The sequence below is a fragment of the Sapajus apella genome, unplaced genomic scaffold (genome assembly GCF_009761245.1).
Source record: "Sapajus apella isolate SASKATOON/1434 unplaced genomic scaffold, GSC_monkey_1.0 scaffold23, whole genome shotgun sequence".
Lineage (NCBI taxonomy): Eukaryota > Metazoa > Chordata > Mammalia > Primates > Cebidae > Sapajus > Sapajus apella.
Window position 1 is genome coordinate 15,930,025 of NW_022436963.1, and position 20,306 is coordinate 15,950,330.

Genomic DNA, 20,306 nt, shown 5'->3' on the forward strand with positions numbered 1-20,306 from the left:
TGGTGGGAATTTTAGGCACCAGGCAGCCTTCCTCAAATCAAATCGAATTCCAGGCAGGCATTAAAAAATTCCTGCCAGCAAAAATAATTCATATATGAATGCAGTCAAATCAATAGAGAGGCAAAAAAAAATATCCCCTCACTAGACCAGGACATAGAAGCTGAAGAAAATGGGATGTTTATGAGCTTTTTAACCTTGGGCAAATCAACATTATGGAATTCTCTGTGTCTCAGTTTTCCTGTCTGCAAAATGGAGTTTGAGGTAAAAATTGAAATATATAATCCATGTAAAGTGTCTGGAACAGAGCCTACCACATGATACATGCTCAGCAAATGTCAATTCTTAATAGTATCATCTAGGGATTGGAAATTAGATGATAGTCAAAGAAGATGCTCTGAAAACTAAAGTTAAAAAGGGGTTTCTAGGACAGGCATGATGGCTCAGGCCTGTAATCCCAGGGAGATCCTGTCTCTACAATTTTTGTTTAATTAGCCGTGCGCGGTGGCATATGTCTCTAGTTCTAGCTACTTGGGAGGCTGATGCGTAAGGATCACTTGAGCCTCGGAAGTGAAGGCTGTAGTAAGCTATGATCATGCCACTACACTCCAGCCTGGGCAACAGAGTGAGACTGTCTCTAAAAACCAAGCAAACCAAAAAAGGGGTTTTTACATGGCAGCTTCCATTTGTGTTTTCAATGCAATTTGTCCCACAGTATAGCACACTAGAATCAGATCAGCCCCTCTTCCTCCTGGTTGTGTGACTTTTTGGATAAGTTTCTCAACCTCTCTGAGCTAATTTTCTCAACTGCAAAGTAGGGGTAATAATACCTACTCGACAGTATTGATGAATGTATTACATATGATAATGTGTATAAAGCGCATAGCATACTGATGCCATATGCGCATAAGATCCTAACAGATGATGACTTTAATTATCATCTTATGTTTTCCAGCCTTTGTAAGTGCAGCCTTGAAATCCCAGTTAGAAAGTGATAGTACCTTCTAATGGGAGTGATAAACAGAGTCCCTAGTGCCTAATGGAGATTAAATCCTAACAATACCAAGGTCAGTACAACACACATAAGGCAATTTAGCTGCGTTGAATGGGAGATTCAACTTTAACCAGCCACAGATGTCCCAAAGAAATGGACACAAGGCAGGATTTCTATCTGGTTATTGAGACTGCCTCATTCCAAAAAAAAAAAAAAAAAAAAAAAAAAAAAGGCCTGTTAATCTCCAGTTCTAAGGTCCTAGATCCTAAGAGACCAAAATTTGGCTTGGCTGTTGGTCTCCAGTGACAAGTTAAATGGGTCTAGCAAAATAAATCCATGCCACTATCCGCATTTCATTTTTTCTGTATTTTCTGATTATGAAACTATTATAGAAACATGGCAAAGGAGTCACACAATATAAGGATACAAAATTTCAAAAGTAAAGATTGCCTGTGTTCCCAGTAACCATAAATAATCACTGTTAATATTTCCATGTCTTTACGTCAGATTTTCTGTTTACACATGTGTCCCAAACACAGTTTATCATTAAAAAAAAATGAGATCCTACCAAACATACTAGTTTATCACTTAATATATATTTCTATGTTGGTAACATAAATCCGGGCCATCATTTTTAATGGCTGTATAGGAATCCATTATATGCCTGCCCCATAATGTATTGATCTATCTCCCTCCTGAAGAGCGCTTAGGTTGTTTCCAGTCTTTTGCTATAACAGCACTTTCAGTTTCCTTATCTGCACAGAATTAGTGTGTTGGCCTAGACAAGACTGCTGCTGGATCACGTTCATAAACACCTTTACAAAAGTGTCCAACTATTGTTTTTAGGCATAGCATTGATGGGTCACAGAGTATAATACAGTTCTTAAATGCCTTAAGAAACAAAAATCACCTGTCCTTGCTGAGACAGGAAGGTGAGGGAGAAGTTTTAGTTAGAGAAAAACACTAGTCTTTCAGGCCCAGGCAAACAAAACAGCCTTCTTCCCTGCCTTTCTCTTACCCACCTACCAGGAAGCACTGATAAGAACAACTAAATCCTGTTGTGCAAAATTCAGGGTCAAATAGGGAATGTCTGTGAAGCAGAACTTGGGATGTTATCCGGAAACAAGCAATGGGAAGGACCCACAGGAAGTGGCTTATAAAAGCAACCTACTCTCCAAAGGGCTCCCATAAGCCTTTCACTTGACCCCCTGGTGTGTGGGGCTGGCAGGCAGCGAGCACAGTGAATTTTACTGAGGATCTGGTGTGTAAAAGACACTGCAGTCACAAGGGCATGCCATAGGGAGAAGAGACACCCCGCTTTCCATCCTGAACCCTAAGGAGCTCACAAATAGAATGAAAAGACAAAGAAATGCAGAGACAGTCAAATCCCCCAAATGTATACACATAGACATAACCAGGGATGACAAAACAGAGACCACTGGGAAGGGCAGCCACTGGGCCAAGAGAACCTTACAAGAAAGAAAATGTTTAAATGCTGCATTGGGTACAGAGGAATCAAGGGGACAGGAAGCACCCTCAGCCTTGCTACTAGCTGGCAGGGTGACCTTGGGCAAATCCCCTAAACCTTTCTTGATTACCCAGAAGTGCTAGGCCATTAGCTCTGAATTTTAGTATTTTGTTCTTTTCCTCATGGTGGTGTTTTGTTTTCTAATTTCACAAACGCTTAAAAAAAATCTATCATTCTATGATTGTCTACCACCTGCTAAACACTGTCCTGGGAGTTTTCATTATTTCAGTCTCATTTAGCCCTAACTACAACCTTGGAACGTATGTGTTATTCTTACTTCTTCTTCTTCTTCTTTTTTTTTTTTTTTTAATGTGATGGAGTCTCACACTGTTGCCCAGGCTGAGTTTCCCAGGCTGGAGGTACAATCTCGGCTCACTGCAACCTCCACCTCTAGGTTCAAGCAATTCTCTTGCCTCAGCCTCCCAAGTAGCTGGGATTATAGGTGCCCACCACCACAACCAGCTAATTTCTTGTATTTTTAGTAGAGACAAGGTTTCACTATGTTGGCCAGGCTGGTCGCGAATGCCTGACCTCATGATCCACCTGCCTTGGCCTCCCAAAAAGCTGGGATTATAGGCATGAGCCACCATGCCTGGCCTTTTACTTATACTCTAAAGTGTGCTTGAAGTCATGCAACTCACCAGGAATATGGACAGTTCCTGGTTTTCTCCTCATGGCACAGAGGAGTTGCTCACTAAAGACTTGATGGCTAATTGAATAAAAGCACACATGAATGAATAAACAGAGTTGTAGACTCCTTTCTAAACTCACAGAGTTTTCATTGCAGTAGACTCCTTCTACACTTGCCTTTTTAACATAAGTAATCTCAGAATCCTTTTTTGAAAGTTAGGCATACCTCAAGAGTCAGAAATGACCAAGACATATTCCATCTGCACACGGAAGTGTCACAGCCATTGTGTCCTGCCCTGCTCTGACTCCCATGATCAGCAACTAAAGGGTTACCACTAGCTCAGCAGGAGGTCTCTCTCCCAAGGCTGGGGAAAGTTCGGTTGAGTTGGTGTTGAATACATAGGGTATCACTCCTGGGAGGAAGTATCTTAACATCCTGTAACTTCAGTTTCTTTATCTGCACAGAATTCGAGCATTGGACTAGACTGGGCTGCTAAGGACTCCTCCAGCTCAAATATTCTATCATCCTATGAGAAGAGGAGACATGGAAAGCACTGATATGGAAAGTCAAGTTCACAGCAATGCCAACAGCAAGTGACAGATAATGACTACTGCCTTAAACCCAACTTTAGCAGGGACTCTCAAATTTAGCTAAGCATCTGAATCACTTGGAGCACTATTAAAAATACTGATTTTTGCTTCATCACTTTTGCCTGGGAGAGGGGTTTGTTTGTTTGTTTGTTTAAGAATCTGCATTTGTATGAGGCTTCCAGGGTACTTCTAAGGTCACTCTTGGTTACCAACCTCTGCTCTAGAGTGGGAATTGGGAGGGAAGGTGAATCACTGACTCTGAATGAATTGCTATGGCTAGGCAACCCATTTTCTCTCTGGGAAAAGGAACTACACTCACCCCAACCTACTTTCACTCCCTGTGCAAAGGCTTCAGAGGATTCCTTGACCTGTTGGTGCATTCCTCTGATACCTGCTGGTGAATCCTGCCATATTCCAAACTGTTCTGAGCCTCCTACATCTAAATTAAAAGAAGGGGTGCAGAAGTAGCTGGAAGAGAGTGGCACAGCCCACCAGCAACTTTTGGAAGAGCTGATCAAAAACTGCTGGGCTCCTGGTTCATCACAGAGGATGAAGGAACAGCACGCCGTATTGGTCAGCAGCAAGCAAACGCTAGGAGAAAAACTAAAAATACTGGCACTGGTTATTTGGAAGGTGGTGCTTAAAGGCCCCAATCTTAATAATGACTGGAATCCGAACAGGCTTTAAGGCATCTGCCATCATCCTTGAGCTTGACACTTTTAAGATTCACTCTGCTTTGTGTTTTTAACAGGATTTCACAATGACATTTCCTCCAGCCCAGGAAATCAAATGTCCATTGACTTGGACAATTAATATTTTAAACAAACCTTGAAGATTTCTTAAATGACAGTACTCATTAAGACTTTCTCTTTCTGCCGCCACTCTCTTTTCCACACAGACTCCCGCACAGAGAAAATGGCCATGGAATAAAACAGACAAGCATGGTCACTGTGGACTAGCTGTGAGATCTTGGACAAACTACTTCATCTCTGTAAATCTCAGCTCCTTTTCTGGGTATTATACAATGGAGTTAGGAATGGCACCTGCCTCATAGGTTTGTGATAAGGACTAAGCAAGGTAGTGCAGGTAAAGTGCTTTGCATAATGCATATGCAGAATAAAACCATAATAAATAGTCATTTAAAAAAAATGTTGACCTGTAGCCACTTTAGGGGAGAAGAAGATCATGAAGTATCATTGGTCAATGAATTTATCAGTGAAAAAAATATTCCAAATGTGTCTTCTGAACATATAAGATGGAAGGAGGGAGTCACAAATTTCATTTCTATTTCATGTTATGTATACATTAATACACACATCTAAAATGTATGCTTGCTAATAAAGATTTAGGAAGCCAACAAGTTTAGGCCAATGGTTTTACTAGCACAGTCAAAAATGTGAATGTCCTATCCATTAAACTGGCTGGTGGCTGGCAGTCTTGACTCCATACCTGCTGCTTAAACTATTGTTTTTGATGTATCTGAGCACACTTGCCCCTCTGCTCCTAATATATCTTTGGTCTTTATAGTCTAATTGACAGAATGGTTCAGTTAAATTCCATCTTGTTCTGGTGGTAAAACACAGAACTGGATGGAATAAAGCCAAAAGACCTACAATACTACACCCTTAAATTTGACTACTTCCAGATTTTAAATGGTCAATATTATCTTTTATTAAAGGATTCACTTTAGAAATAATAATTCCAAGAGAGAATAGGACACTGCATACTGTTCCACTGGAACAACCTGGTACAGGTACAAGGTGACGTAAGTGATGCTCTGGGGAGCATCTGAGGAAATGCCCTGTTGGTCTTGAATTTTGGCCTTGTTTGGAGATACCAGAAAGACCTGAGATGCTATTTAATTTGGAGAAGCAATTTTAAAAATAAAGAATAGAAAGAAGGATAAAGTTTTAGAGACAGGAAATCCAAGAATTTTTTTTTAAGTATTTTGTCAGGTATCCTAAGATGTGGGACCAAATTGAGGAATTATTTCATAGGATAACCTATCACCTGGCGCAAAGTAACCAGGCATCTGAGACAGTGAAATGTTGCCACAAGACTGCAGATGAAGAAACACAGACCAGGGTGCCCAGAATGACATATCCCTGACAATGGCCAAAGATGTCAGCATATAACCTCCAAGAATCTGGCTGGGATGGAAGGAGACTAGCAGAGGGCACATAGAATTTGACTGGTTGATTGGTACTTCACAGTATAACCCACAGGTACCTTCCTACAGTTCCTGAAGTCACAGAACATGAGCAAACCTGAAGTTTATAGGAAACATTAAATGAACACATATACATTCTCGTGAGTTTCCTTTATAAGACATTTCTGTGAAACAAGAAAAACACCCAAATGAACAGAAGACGCCAAGAAAATACAAGCATTTGCTGACTGAGGGTACTGCTATCATGACCTCAATATTACTCAAGCTTAATACTAAAAATCAGCAATTTCAACAGAAGAGGCAGCTCTGCCCATAGAGGGCATGGAGTCACTGCTTTGAGTTCAAATCCTGACTTTGTAACTTCTTAGCTGTGCGCCTTGGACAAGGTACTAAACCTCTCTTTAGTCTCCACATCTCTACAGTGGGGTATGTATCCCTACCTCATTTGAGGACTGAATAAAGAACAATGCATAACATAGCACTTTGTAGACTGAAAGAGCTACATCTTCATAGTATAGCAATTTAGCCATCTCCAAGAGCTGGGCTCTCTGCTTAAGCAAGAAGCAAATACCTGAGGTGTCACATGCATGTCTTCCCATTGAGGGTTCTCTCTGAGGGGTGCTGCGCCTATAAATGATGTGAGGTTTGTTTTGTCCCTCTTCATCTTCTTGTTCATCCATGGACTGTAGTGGTTCAATAAAATAATCCCCATCATGGGACCGGAATGTGCCCAGCTGCAAATAAAGAGAGATGAGAGGTTGATTTAATATAACTCAGCCCTTGGGAGGAAAAAAACAAAAGAACGTTTCCAAAAGAACAGCTAGAGTAAAGATGGTGTCATTTTACCCAATCTCTTTTTCAGGAGGGTTGTTTAGACTAAAAATGCTGCAACATATGCAGAGAGGTGGTTTATTTTCACTGGTCATATCAGAACATTTTCTAAAAATTATTTATTATTTACTATCCTTATTATTTTAGAAATAGGGTCTTGCTCTCTCACCCAGCCTTGAACTCCTGGGCTCAAGCAATCCCCCACCTCAGCCTCCTGAGTAGCTGGGATTATAGGTGCATGTGATGATGTCCAGCTAAATATTTTACTTTTTGTAGAGATGGGGTCTCAATATGTTACTCAGGCTGGTCTTCAACTCCTGGCTCAGCATCCCAAAGTGTCGTATCAGTACCTTATTCTTGATGTGACTCCAGTTGATTGCACCTGCTATCCAAATCTGTCTCTAAGAAATAATTCTTTAGGGCTCAAGTTCCAATCATTCCTACAGGCTGTTAAAAGAGACTTGGAAACTTAGAGAGCCTGGAAACTTAGGGACAAATATGCACTCCAGCTGGAAAAGCTGGCCTACTGAAGTCTTCCCATTGATTCAAACTCAGGAAGCAAATGTTGGTCACAATGCATTCAAGGTGGTACCACCTGTAACACTGGCACATGGTCCTCTCACCAACCCTTTCCTTTGCAAAATAGGGAGTGATGTCCTGCAAAGGTTTGAAGCCAGACTGCCCTAGTTTCCAGTTTCAGCACCACAACCTACATATCCACGTTGGGCAAGTTTCTTACCACTCTGAGCTTAAGCTGCCTTGTTTGTCAGTTGGGGATAAAGATACTTAATGTAAAGAGCTACTGTGCAGAGTAAATGAGACCATGATAATTCAGTGCTACACTTTGCAAAGGGTTAGAACTCACGAACGGTTTTTGTGTTGGTGTTGCCAGTATTAGCCTCTATCCATTAGGATAAAAGTTGCTCTTACTAATCATTCTAAGCATCTTGCAAGTCACTTTTTCTTCTTTACCCTACACACCCAAGTTTTTGCAAATGATAAATGGTACCTCAAGATTGAACCACTCAAACCAATAATTACAAGAACACTGAAATATTCCCCATGCCATGTTGGTGAGTGGTGTTTATGAGGCAAAATCAAGTTCCTCTCTTCTCTTCCACTTTCCCATTTCCCATGCTGGAAACAAAATATGATGCCTTCCATCCTTCTATTGACAGGAGTAATGAATCCCTGAACATCAGTAGCTGCATCCGCATCAGCATCATCCAGGAGCTTATTAGAAATTCAAATAATTGTGCTACACTCCAAATCTGATCTAGCGAATCAAAATCTCTAGGGATAGGGCCCAATAATTGAAATGTTAATGAGCTCCCAGGATATCCTTACGCATGATAAAGTATGAGTAGCACTAGGCTAAGACATTGGTTCCCCAAAACAGCTAGATTTAAAGTTGCCTGGGAAGCTTTTGTTTGTTGCTGTTTTTAAATTAGATTTGGGGCATTACCCCCAATCACAGATTCAGAATTTCTAGGGATGGATCTCGAACATTTATGTTTTAAAAGCTCTCCACGTGATTTCTGAGCCCCTGGTTTAAGATGAGGGCAGCCCAGGTGTGGTCAGACTAAGAGGCAGAGTAGCTGGTTGCCAGAAAAGAAGTGGTTTAATAAATTTATTCTCTGCCTGTTTTCAATACACAAGTTGGGTGGTCTCTGAGCACAAATCAGAGAGCATATCACAACATGTGAAGCCTACCAGAGACACAAATCCTGGGAAAGAGCCAGGGAGCTCAGCTCGTGAAGATTTGCCACCTTTGATTGGTAAATGGGGAAACCAAGACACAGAGGGAGGAAGTCTAACCTGACTTTAGTCCTGTGCCTTTTAGAAAAGAACCCTGAAGTTCTCTTCAGGAGCACAGGATCTGTCTTAGGTCTATGGTTAAGTGCACAGATCAGAGAGACTGGGCTGAAATCCCAACCCTGCCACTTACTAGCTGTGAGACTTTGGGCAAGTATCCAGCTCAGCTCTCAAAGCCTCAGATTTTTTGTCAGTAAAATTCATTGTTTTGAGGATTGGGTTCTTGGTGGATTTGGATGCAATAATACATATGTAAAGTACTTATTATAGTGCCAGGCACATATTAAGAGCTCACTAAATCATATCAATATGATGTCAAAATTAATTGTGCTGTTGATTCACAAAGGTGGGCCTAAGAGTTATCTTTTCTTGGTTAAGGTGACTATTTATTCAAACATATTTACTAAGTTTATACAACAAAAAAAGCTCCAATATGGGAGAAAAATGAGTTGATGCTGACCCTGGTGCCAAGGAGAAAGGGAGAAGGCATGTATGCCAAGAACCTTGATGCAATGTAGAACATACTAAGCATCATAAGAGAGACTCTCAGAAGTGTCTATGAAGGTGGAGGGGAAGAGATGACTTCAGCCTTGGGGACTATGAAAAGGTCTTCTGGGGAAGAAGAGATGTAAATTACACCTGCAAAGAAAGGGTAGGATTTGAGCATGTGAAGCTGAGTGAGAAGACCAAGTAAATTCAAAGGCACAAAGGCAACAAAGACTAGGATTGGGGGTGGGATACAGAGAAAGCAGTGTAAGATCCATGACCTGAAGCTGAGACTGGGCATGTGGATCTGAATGAGTACGCTGTAAATAGTCTTAAATGCCAAATGGAGTTAGCAGTCTGTGGCAAGGATGGAGGAGAAAGACTGGAGAAGTAGCCCCGTGTAATATGTCTTAGACATCAGTCCTAAGGAGAGAGGCGGAGAGAAGTGAAGAGGGTTAGAATTAGGGTAGAGATGTTAAGAGGTGAGCGACACATCTCAGATGAAATTCAGAAAAATTGACAACTGACTAGGGGCGGAAGGATGGCACAGCCCACTCCACAGAGTGAGAAATTTCCTGAAAGACTCCTAAGTAGCGACAAGACTAGGCGAAGGAAGACAAAGGGGCAAGGGTTTTGGAGCTAGATTAATGGCTGAAGATACAAAGAGCCAGAGCCCGTATAGGCGGGCCCTTTTCCCCCAAAGAGGCAGACTGCAAATTAAATGCAATATAAATGAAGGGATCACAGTCCAGGTAGTTGTTCCTGAAACCCCAGTCCTCAGTTCCCAAAGAACCCACGTGCACGTTACCACCTAACACTGCCAATGAAAATGAAGGTCCTGCGCAGTAAAATATTTATACAACTGCTGGGGCCACTCGGCTTCAGCTGGTGTGGAGGCGGGGAGAGAGGAGGAGTAAAGACTGTTTACAAACTTGACGTACACACGCAACCCTATCCCTACGGTCCTAGAACTGGGGGTTACTATCTTGGAATCTGGGGGCACTCCAGATTATGGGCTCAGACTGCAGACTTCTGCCTACTCCGGCCTTAGCCTTTCAAAGACCCGAAGGATTCCTGAGCTTTTTGCCCTAGGTGCTGGGGCAGCGATGACTCACCGCAGCACCCCCTCCCACTTCGCCAAGCTGCCGTCTCCGCCCACCCCCAAACAATCCCGACATCGCACTTCGGGCGCCAGGGCTCCGGGCGCTTTGCTGGGGGCTAAAGGGATTTATCCCTTTCCTAGAATCCCAGCAGGAATTCCTAGAACTACCCCCTCCCAGGCTTCAAGCTTGCCACCCTCCCCACCGGATCCTTCCATTGCGAGGCAGAGAAGGATGCGCTTGGGAACTTGAAGACCCACGAACGACAGCGCACGGAGGGAGCAGCCCAGTGTCCGGGGGTGAGTATCCAAAGCCGCACTTAGAAAAAGGGAGGGAGGGACTGTGGGGGCTCCGGGAAGAGTAAAGGCATCACCGGGAACAGTGCCTAAGACCCCATTGCGCTTAGGGCGCCAGGCGCCGGGAGAGACTGACCCGGGAAAGTTTCTGCGTCACACGCGCGTAGCAGAAACGCATGCCTTTTGGGAAAGTCAAGGACTACCCTCGCTTGGGCCAGAACGGTACAGCAGCGAGTCCTCAAATGTCGTGGAAAAGTGGGGGAGAGATGCCTTGTAAGACCCACTGGAGGGCACACGCGGGGGTCGGCAGGGAGTCGGGGGAACCAACGATTCCTTGCTAAATGCGTATTTGGCAGCGCAAGAAGGTGGCCTCCCCGCCCTGCCTTGGTCCCTAGGGAAACCTGAGCCGCAGGCTCCCTCTCTCTACTCCCTGGAACCCATGAGTGTTAGAAACCCCAGAGGAATCGAAATCACGTCCGGACAGCCTCTCCAGGCGGTCTCCCACTATTCCGCTTTTCCTGGCCACCCCGCCAGTAGGGTGCAGAGTCGGACTGTGCTGCACCCCCACTCTCAGTTCCACCCCAATTCAAAGCGTCCGGAGTAGGCTCCGCCTTCTCCCCCCGCCCCCAGAGCCCTCGGCCCACCCTTCCGTTCCTGGGACAGGACCTGCTCTCTGTCAATCCAGTTCAGCCTCAGGGTTCTTGGCGCGTGAATAAAGGCCCTTAGAGAAAGCGGGGACTCTAGATTACGCACCGCCTTCCACAACACACACAGAAGGAATTCCCTGTGTCTTGGGCTGGGGGTCCTCAGCCCCACATTCCCGATGCAAGGCACACCAATAAAGAGTCTGGTCCGCCCTGATCTCAGCTGCTTCGCTCCGGGGTGGCCAAGTTTGCTGCAAGGAACCTCGACTCCAGAAACTTTCTCCGAGTTTGGAAACTGACTTCCAGGCCGCCTCGCAGCGTTGGGCAATGCGCCGCTGAATCGAGTCCAAACTCCAGAAAGCTCTAAAACATCCAGAAGCCCCTGGGGGCGGGTGTGTGCTCTCCGTGCCAGTGTACGCGCACGCACAGAGCTAGCTAACCAAACCATACGAGTTTCTAACTGATACATAACGCAGGAGCCTCGTCTCGCCACAGTGAGGGTCTCTAGGCTTAGAGGGCAATTAAGTCTTCCAGAAGCGGGCGAGGAGGCGGAAGGGGAGAGGAGGTGGCGCGCGCCCACTTACCATTCCTGAGCAGAGGCTGATGACGGCCGTGTGCTCGGACTTGGTATTGACATAGCCTTTGTAGAAACAGTGCTTGAGTTCCGTTTCCTCTTCGGAATAAAACTTGGTCTGGTTCACCCCGGGCGTCCCGAGGAGGGTGACAGTGAACAGTGGAGCGATAAATCCGGCATTTGCGGTGAGATTAAATAGAAACTGCTGGCCAAAGGCGGAGAGGCGGTAATGCGCATGGGAGGAGGTAGAGGAGGAAGAGGAGGAGGCGAAGGCAGGCCAGGGGTCAGTGGCAGAGTTAATGCTCCGTCGCCTTCTTTTGAAGTGCACGTTCGTGGGAAAGGGTTCTCCGAGAGCGTTCACTCGGATGGGAGACACGATTTCGTATTCGCTCAGGGTCTCTAATAATTTCACTGCGGAGAGAAGCAGAGGTATATGAACCAATAATTCATTTTTCCCCAAGCTTTAATTTCAAATGAAGGCGGGGACTTTGTCCTGACCTTATTTTCCAGCCCATTCGAGTCAATCCCTTCACCCTTTATCAGTGGACAAATATTTGCTAAGCACCTACTGTGTGCCAGTAACAGGACCTGTGCCAGGTGCTGAGGATACACTATTCCCAGCCAGACAATGAACAAGTCAAAATATATGTGATTTCAGATATTGATAAATAACCTGAATAAAATAAAACATGATGCTCTCTGGTGCCCCCAATTACTAAGTTACTTTAGTTTGCGGCATGGGAGTGGGGACCGGGAAATATCCGGCTAACAGCAAGATGGGGGGGTTGCCTAAAATCTTTTCCATAGTGTCCCTCTCTAGCAATTGGTTGGGGATGACCCAAAGAAGGGAGAGGCTGCAAAGCTGGAGATGATTCTTTCTAGGAAAAGGAGAGAGGCCTTAGCTGCGCTGTGCCTCTTCCGGGGAGCTAGGACCGGGAGGCAGCGACAGGGGCGGCAGGGTCCCGGGGGCCGAAGCCAGGGCCGGAGCCTCGTTACCTTGCCTTGGGTGCAGCCTGTCCTTGCGCACGGCCGCCGCGGCGTCTGGGCTCCCCATCTCGGCCAGGTCCCGCACCAGGAGCGTTAGCAGTGTGGCCCAAGATACAAACTGCATGGTGCTCTACACCCCTCCCCCCGCTGCTCCCACCCCCTCCCTCCTGCCCTCCTTGGCTGCAGCAGCGACGCGAGGCAGCGGCCGTGGAGAGCGCGCGGAGCCCGGCGCCCGCCGCCAACTTTTGACTTTAGGAGTCGCTGAGGTCTCGCTGCGAGGGTCCCGTCTGCGCTCGGCTGAGCAACGCCGCCGCCTGCCGAGAGCTGAGCTGCTCGGGCCGCAGGAGGAGCCGGAGAAGCAGGAGGAGGAGGAGGACTGGGGCTCGGCTGCTTGGCCGCATAATGTCCAGCGAGCGGGCAGGAGAAGGCGAGGAACGTGCGCTCCGAGGCGCGCCGGGCGCCCTGTGCTGGCCGGGATAGCGGGGCTGCTTCTTGAATGGGGGGCTGGGGGGGCGGAGGCGGGGGGGCCGCGGGTCCACAGCCTCTCAAATGCCCCCGGTGCACGCCTCTAAGAGGAGGAGAGGGGAGGAGAAAGAGAGGCAAACGGGGACCGCCTCCTTCCAGACCAAGTCCCCTCCTCGGCCGGCCCGTGAGGGACTCGCAGCCGGAGGCCCTGCGGGTTGCAAGAGGCGGAGGCCAGAGGCTTGGCCAGCGCCGGGCAGCTGGTCGTGGTCCCCGCCACCTCGCCGAAGTGGGGTTTTCTGAGACTCCCTGCCCCGGGGAGGGAAAGCACGGAAAGTTTTCTCCCTTTCCTGGCGCGCGTGCAGCCACTTCCCCTCTCGTCTAGTTCCTCTCCTCTCCTCTCCTCTCTCTTCCCTTCCGAGTCTCTTTCTTCTTCTCCCCCTGGTCTCTCTGCTGCTGTGCCTCTCGGACTCTGTCCCCTCTCCCCTTTTTCCCGGTGAGGTCTGTCTTCTCCCATCCCACCAGGTCCCTCTCTGTTTCTCCCATTTCTCCTTTTCCTTTCCTTTCTCTTCTGTCCCCATCTCTTGCCACCAGTCCCCTTCTTCTGGTTTCTTACAAGTGAAAGTGTCCCAGCGCAGGAGCACCTTCCCTTCTACACGTTTTCACTCGGAAGAAGATTTGGCACCTGAGCTCCACTCTCGATTTAATCGCCCCAAATCAAGAGTTTAAGAAATGGGGTTCTTAATCCTGCAGGTCAGAATGTGTTTCGAATACGTGGTCTCTTGAAAATTTCGCAAAATGTTTAAGCTGTGCTTTCCACCAATTTCTGTCACCATTCACAGTGGGGTCCATAGCATTCTCTGGGTGCCTGCCCCCCCAAAAAGGTTTAGAATGAGCTTTGGCAGTGAGAAGGGGCGGGGACTCCGGCTCCCCAGACTACCCGGGGATTTAGAGATGGGAGGGGAAGGGGGAATGGAGTGCAAAGTTGTAGATCCCTGGGGGAAGCACCAGTCCCTGGAGGGATTTCTCAATCACTTCCGCTTGCTTTCAGCCTGAGATGCTTGGAAAGACTGGAAAGGCTGATAGCAGACGCTTCAAGCTACACCTTCGCGCGCGCGCACGTGTGTGTGTGTGTGTGTGTGTGTGTGTGTGACAATTGTTCCATCCTGGGTGGTTCAGTGGCACTTTTTCTTTAGCCCTCAGGAAGGTAGAATGTGTTAATTTCAAGAGAAAGGACATGACAATATCGGTAAAAAATATATGACTAATTAATATATATTTGCCCAAGTATCCTAGAACCGGGGTTGCAGTTCTGTTGCGTGGTAGGCTAGCACTCAGGACTAGAAATACCAAATCTCGCCAAACCAGGAACCAAATCGCAATATGCTAGCAATGTCAACTATTCCTGAAATATTAATTCGTATATTTCTTCTGATGAAGGGTAAAAATGACTTGGTAAGATGAATTTGCCAAATAATTGTTAACCCGAATTGATAATGGTCTAATTGTATTACCTGTACTGGAATTTCATAATGGGTATGTAACATGTAAAGATGGTAAAATAACACCTGTACTATGCACAATTCGAGATTTTTAGAGAATGGCATTTAAACCTTGAACTCCAAAATAATTCACTAAAATGCACTTCTTCTAATACACAATCTTTCTTTTCCTTATATAACAAAACTCCCTACAATCACAGTGTCTGGGAGTTGCTCAGAATTTAGGAAGGAACAGAAAAATATCAAGAAATCCATCTATTCGCTGATCCCTATGGAAAATATTCCAGTACTTCCATCGTAAAATTACTAAAAAATATAGAACTTTTAAATATTGTTTTTCTCTTTCAGCTCATATCCCTCCTGATAAAGAGGAGTTAACTAACAGTATAGAAATTATGATATGTAGGGACAGAAATCTCCTTTGTGTACTCTCTCTCCTTTGTTCTCTTTCTAGGACTTGGCTTGAAGAATTAACTTTGTCTACAGTTTTAAAACATTGATCCACAAGAGCTGATAGGGCAGGAAGATACAAAATATCTCTTGGTGACCTCCTGAGGTGACCAAGAGCCTAAGTTTCTGAATTTCTCATCCTTAGCGAGTCTGCTCATCCTTTCTTCAATGTATTAGCTGGCTTCTGAATTTACATCTGTAAAAAAAAGTCTTAAAGAATCTTAGGAAGGCCGGTGCAGTGGCTCACACCTGTAATCCTAGCACTTTCGGAGGCTGAGGCAGTTAGATCCTGAGATGGGGAGTTCGACACCAGCCTGACCAATGTCTCTACTAAAAATACAAAATTAGGCAGGTGTGGTGGCACATGCCTGTAATCCCAGCTGCCCCGGAGGCTGAGGCAGGAGAATTACCTGAACCCAGGAGGTGGAGGTTGTAGTAAGCCAAGATTGTGCCATTGCACTCCAGCCTAGGCAACAAGAGAGAAACTGTATCAAAAAAAAAAATATATATATATATATATATATATATATATATATATATCTCTTAGGAAAGTGTCTTTTAAATCATGAGAAATGAAAAGGACAGTTGAGCTAACTAAATAATTCAGGCAAAAATCTTTTCTCTGAATAATTACTTCTTATCTGAATAAGTACTCTTATTGAGTATTTACCATGGGCTAACCTATAGCATTTAATTTAATTCTCAAAACAGCTCTTTCAGGAAGGAAGCGTCAGTCATCTCATTTTACCGATAAGCATACCCAGATCTGAAAAAGTGAAATAATTTGACCCCCACTCCACCCGTGAATCTAGTAAGTGAGAAACATGATTCAAACCCCGTTTTAGTCATTCATGTTCATAGCTATTATCATATGTCCTGAATAAGTGATTAATCGGAAGCATTGCTGGATGTTTGGAGAGTTGCTCTGTGGGAAAATGGCTAGTCAGTCATTCAGAAAATTGCCTCAAGCTTTTATTCTATGTCTAACTTTCCTTCAGCTCTCCCTTTTTCTTCTAATGCTAAGTATTTAATGATAATCATGTCAGCTATTTCACTGATATTTCACAACTTTCTCCTAAGTAGTTAGAAGGGATCTGGCACATAGTAGGTATTCAGGAAATATTTCTTAAGACTAGGCATGGTGACTCATGCCTGTAATCCTAGCACTTTGGAAGGCTGAGGTGGGAGGATCGCATGAGGTCAATGGTTCAAGATCAGCCTTGGCAACATATCATGCCCTTGTCTCTACAAAAGAAAAGAAATAATAAAATAAAATAAATTGGCCCCTCGTAAGAATTTGCTCTGAAAGAAGCAAACCTTTTCAAGGTCACCTGGAGTTAATGGAGGGACAGTTTTTAGCCTGTTTTCTTCTTCTGGGGCTTTACTGGAATTGAATGTTATTGTAGGTTAAGTGGGAGTCTTCATTGGCTGATTCTTCATAAAAATTGGATCCCAGAGGAGTAATGATTGATATTAGTCACTGGGGAGAGATAATCTGCCAATGGAAATGAGAGTGATGACATCACAAATGACTCTGTTTGCCGAATGCCACTGAAACAGCAGGAAGGAGACTTGAAGTAAAGCCATCAATTTCCACAGAAAGGGGAAACCCACACCCAAATGGTAGGGAGGGCCCAGGGGCCAGAATTCAAGTGAATAGTTTCCTGAGTGGTCAGCAGCATCAGATGATTTGGGAAACAGATAAGCCCCTGGTACTTGGTAGCACTGCATTCTGGTGGGTGAATCACCAAGCTGGGACCTGGTGGTGGCTGGGCTCCATGACCTGGGCCTAAATAATCTTAGGGAGATGTATTTTACATCACAAGAAATGAAAAGGACAATTGTGCTAAATAATTTGGGTTTAAATCTTTTGTCTGAATAATAATAATGAGAAACTTTGCTTGAGTACTTATTAAGTATCAGACCATGTATATTATATCCTCTCTGGTCCAGTTTCCTATCTGCAGACTCTGGGGGTTAGAGACTGTGTTGTCTTTGCTTACTCTGTGAGTGAATGACCTTAGCGTATTTTTAAAAAGACTTCTAACTACTGACTTCAAGCAGCAGGTAGTGTAGAGAAGGTAGTTTACATCATTTTTGATAATAACAAATTCCCTTCATTGCGTTACTTGTGCTTATTATTTAATCCTCACAGCTATCTTGCCATCTAGGTTTTACCCTTCCTATTTTACTTATGATTAAAATAAGACTCAGCAAAATTAACTGACTTTGCCTGGCATTACAGAGCCAGAAAGTACAGTTGGGATCTGCATTGCCAGTTACCTCCAAAGTTTGTGATCTCCGTTAATCAGAGGAGCCTAGTAACATAAAAACCTTTACCTAATTGATCATGATCATTCAGCATTTATATTTGGCCTGATGAATACCATCTGTGAGAACATTATTTTTTCTTCTAATGCTAAATCTAGAGTTCTAACTAGCTTCTCTTGACCGTACTCTGAAAGTCAAAGTTCCATTCCGGAGGTGGCTCTGTGTATCTCATGACCAGCTTATAGCGGTTCTGTGAAGGTGATCCCATCTTCAGCCTGTTCACTCACCAGGGTCTCAGTGTTTACTTGTCATTCTTGAAGACCATACTCACATTATTGCTCAGACTTCAAAACCCCGTATGAATCCCACTAATATTTCCTCTGACTCTATTCTTAGGGCTTCAATCCCTTTTCTTCTCCCTCTACTATCCTTGAAATGAGAGCTTCGCACCTGGGGTTCAACATCATAACTACAAACAAAATTCGGAAATGCTAGGCTTTTAGCTTTGATCCAAACTCCTTCTGAACTGCAGCCAAATTAGCAACACAATGTGTGCAAATACAATTTTATTATTCTCTAAAAGTGATCATTTGACATAGACAATTGTTAAATATATGGCATCTTTAACTAGCAAGGAATCTGATAACTCTCAGAGTACTTTGAGACATGCCACAGTGCTCTATGCTCCCTGAGTCTAGAACTTTTCCTGTCCTAGTTTGGTTCAAACGTGTTGTGTTTTGGTGTCCTTTGTTAGGCTTTAAGGTGCATAAGGGCAAAGGACAAATTGATTTCCTCCATGGTAACATACTAGGCACTTCACAAATATGCCTTAAATGAGCGAGTTTACTATTGCCACCAATTTGGCTCTAGTTTTCAGAGCCAGGTTTTGTTTTTAATTTAGAAAAGCCATTCTTTTGCGCGCACACACACACACACCGAGAATGACTGACATAATTTCTGTTTCTTACTGTGTTATTATTACTCTTGAGAGGCAAGTCCTGCTTTGATCAGAATCATCACGATTCCTTTTTTCTGGAATGAGACATTTCTAGAGCTAGGCTTTCCCCAGTGCCTACTTCAGAATCACGAGTAGCAAGGCACAGGGCCCCCCCTTAATTGCTCAGCACAGCAAGTGAAAGTTATGCCTATGCTGTGGGCAGTTTCCATATCCTTTACATGTCCTAAAGAGGAGGTAATAATGGTTTCCTGCCTCATAGGGATGTTATGAAAATGACTTGATCAATGAAAATGTTGGCTCAGTGCCTGGCATAGAGAAAGTAGGAATGTTCAAATCAGCGGGCTCACTCGAACCCACCCACTAATCAAGGAAGGGTGGTTCCTGATTCTTTACCCGGAGGGGCACTAGCAGCCTAGCTTTCCTTTTTCAGGTAACCTCCCGCGACTCCATAACCAATGTATGGGTCTTCCTCCTCTGAGAAATAATAGTAATAATAAAACCCCAGCCATTTGTGTGCAAATGGCTATGTATTTTTTCACCTTAACTTGTTACTGTTAGCCCTTCATCCCTTTTTAAAAATTTTAATTTTTTTAACAGACTCACTCCCTACAGCTTGCTTGGATGCGGAGTTTATATAGATTTAATTTAGCATTTTCTCAAGCACTGGGCTTTTTTTCTGGCAGAATTTTTCAAAGGGCCGAAACGTGATTTTCTGTCTGAATATTAAAAAAAAACAACAAAAAAAAAGATGTTTACATGACAAATAATTTTTACACGTGCAAAAAAGTAATTTTTAAAAGTAAGCACTTTTGCCAGGTGATGCTTGATAAGTCTGTCCTAATGGTATTTATCTTAATGCTTACTTTCAGAAACAGTGGATAATACTGTATTCAGTTCTCCTGACAACCCCATGAAACAGGTAATGTCATTAGTCCCACTTTCCAGAGAAGATGAAGGCACTTGCCTTCGGAGAAGATAGGTAACTTGCCTGAGGTTGCACGGCCAATATGTAGCTTAGTGGGAGTTTAGTGCTAGGCTATTGAATTTCACAGCCTGTCCTCCTAAACTGCTATATTATACTGACTCTCATAGGTATTAATGTTTTATCAAGCTTAATATAGTATAAATTGTCATGCTTAGGGATGCAGCCTCAAAGAGTAGAAATTCAGACATTTCTGTTCTTCAGATATCAGGACAATTGGGGACCAGGAGGCCAAAAGAGGGTATGGTTTAGGGATTCATTCGCAAATGTAGAATTCTGGTTATCAGGCCAACTGTAGTTGAGGAGAATGTCTTCCCAGCATCCAAACCACTCATTTGCCTAACGATTAGACTGGCCCTTGGGAGCACTGTTCTTCATCAGTCTCATTGCCACAACCATTGTCACTAGCTCCCATTGCTCTCAGCTCAGCCCAAGTCTTTGTATTGTTCAGGCTGTGCTGTGGGCCCTGCTCTAAAAATAGCACATGGCAAAGAGGCCTGCCTTGTAGTTGCAAAAGTGGTGTAGGGTTTGAATTCCCCATGATGAGCTAATTTGGGGCCCAATACAAAGAAGATTTTTGGAAAACTTTTCAAAATATCTCATCTGCTGTGACTACCAAGCATAATGGCATGGGGATGGGGGCAGGGAAGAATACCTTCATGATATAAACTAATGTGCATACATTTGAAATGCACAAAAAGGTAGTTGTGTCACATGTGACAACTTGACCTGGTAATGAGATTCTGGGGCATCAAATCCATGCTAGTTGTAAATGGTGTATTTGCCATGTGCCGCCTTTGGATTAATTGGCACCCATAACATAAAATAAGTTGTTTCCTGAAATGTAAACCTAGCAATTAGCGCTTCATCAAGTCCCTATCAGATGTTGGCAAAATAATTGGTTTTGCAGTTTTTTTTTTTTTTACTCAAAACAGGTCTGACAGTACATATTGGTGGCATTCACAGCAACATCACTGTAATAAACTTCAGCTGCTGTTGGGCTCTTTGTATGTGGTACAGTTACTAAAGCGAGAGTCT

General features: G+C 44.3%; 1 protein-coding gene and 1 long non-coding RNA gene across 6 annotated transcripts in view; one reads left to right on the forward strand and one right to left on the reverse strand.

The window, feature by feature from the left end:
- Positions 1 to 13,123, reverse strand: part of ADAMTS9 (ADAM metallopeptidase with thrombospondin type 1 motif 9) — a 166,872-nt gene extending 153,749 nt beyond the window's left edge. For 3 of the 5 annotated variants that reach the window (XM_032290403.1, XM_032290405.1, XM_032290401.1), the window contains exons 1-3: positions 12,653 to 13,123; positions 11,667 to 12,067; positions 6,482 to 6,644 (exon numbers count right to left, since the gene is read on the reverse strand). In XM_032290403.1, coding sequence (XP_032146294.1) covers positions 6,482 to 6,644; positions 11,667 to 12,067; positions 12,653 to 12,767 — 679 coding nt within the window. In that variant the 5' untranslated portion in view covers positions 12,768 to 13,123. The remainder of the gene's footprint in view (positions 1 to 6,481; positions 6,645 to 11,666; positions 12,068 to 12,652) is intronic. The other 2 variants (XM_032290404.1, XM_032290402.1) reach the window with 1 other exon arrangement.
- Positions 9,977 to 20,306, forward strand: part of LOC116559481 — a 138,977-nt gene continuing 128,647 nt past the window's right edge. Inside the window, exon 1 of the long non-coding RNA XR_004272471.1 lies at positions 9,977 to 10,441. This is a non-coding gene — a long non-coding RNA (uncharacterized LOC116559481). The remainder of the gene's footprint in view (positions 10,442 to 20,306) is intronic.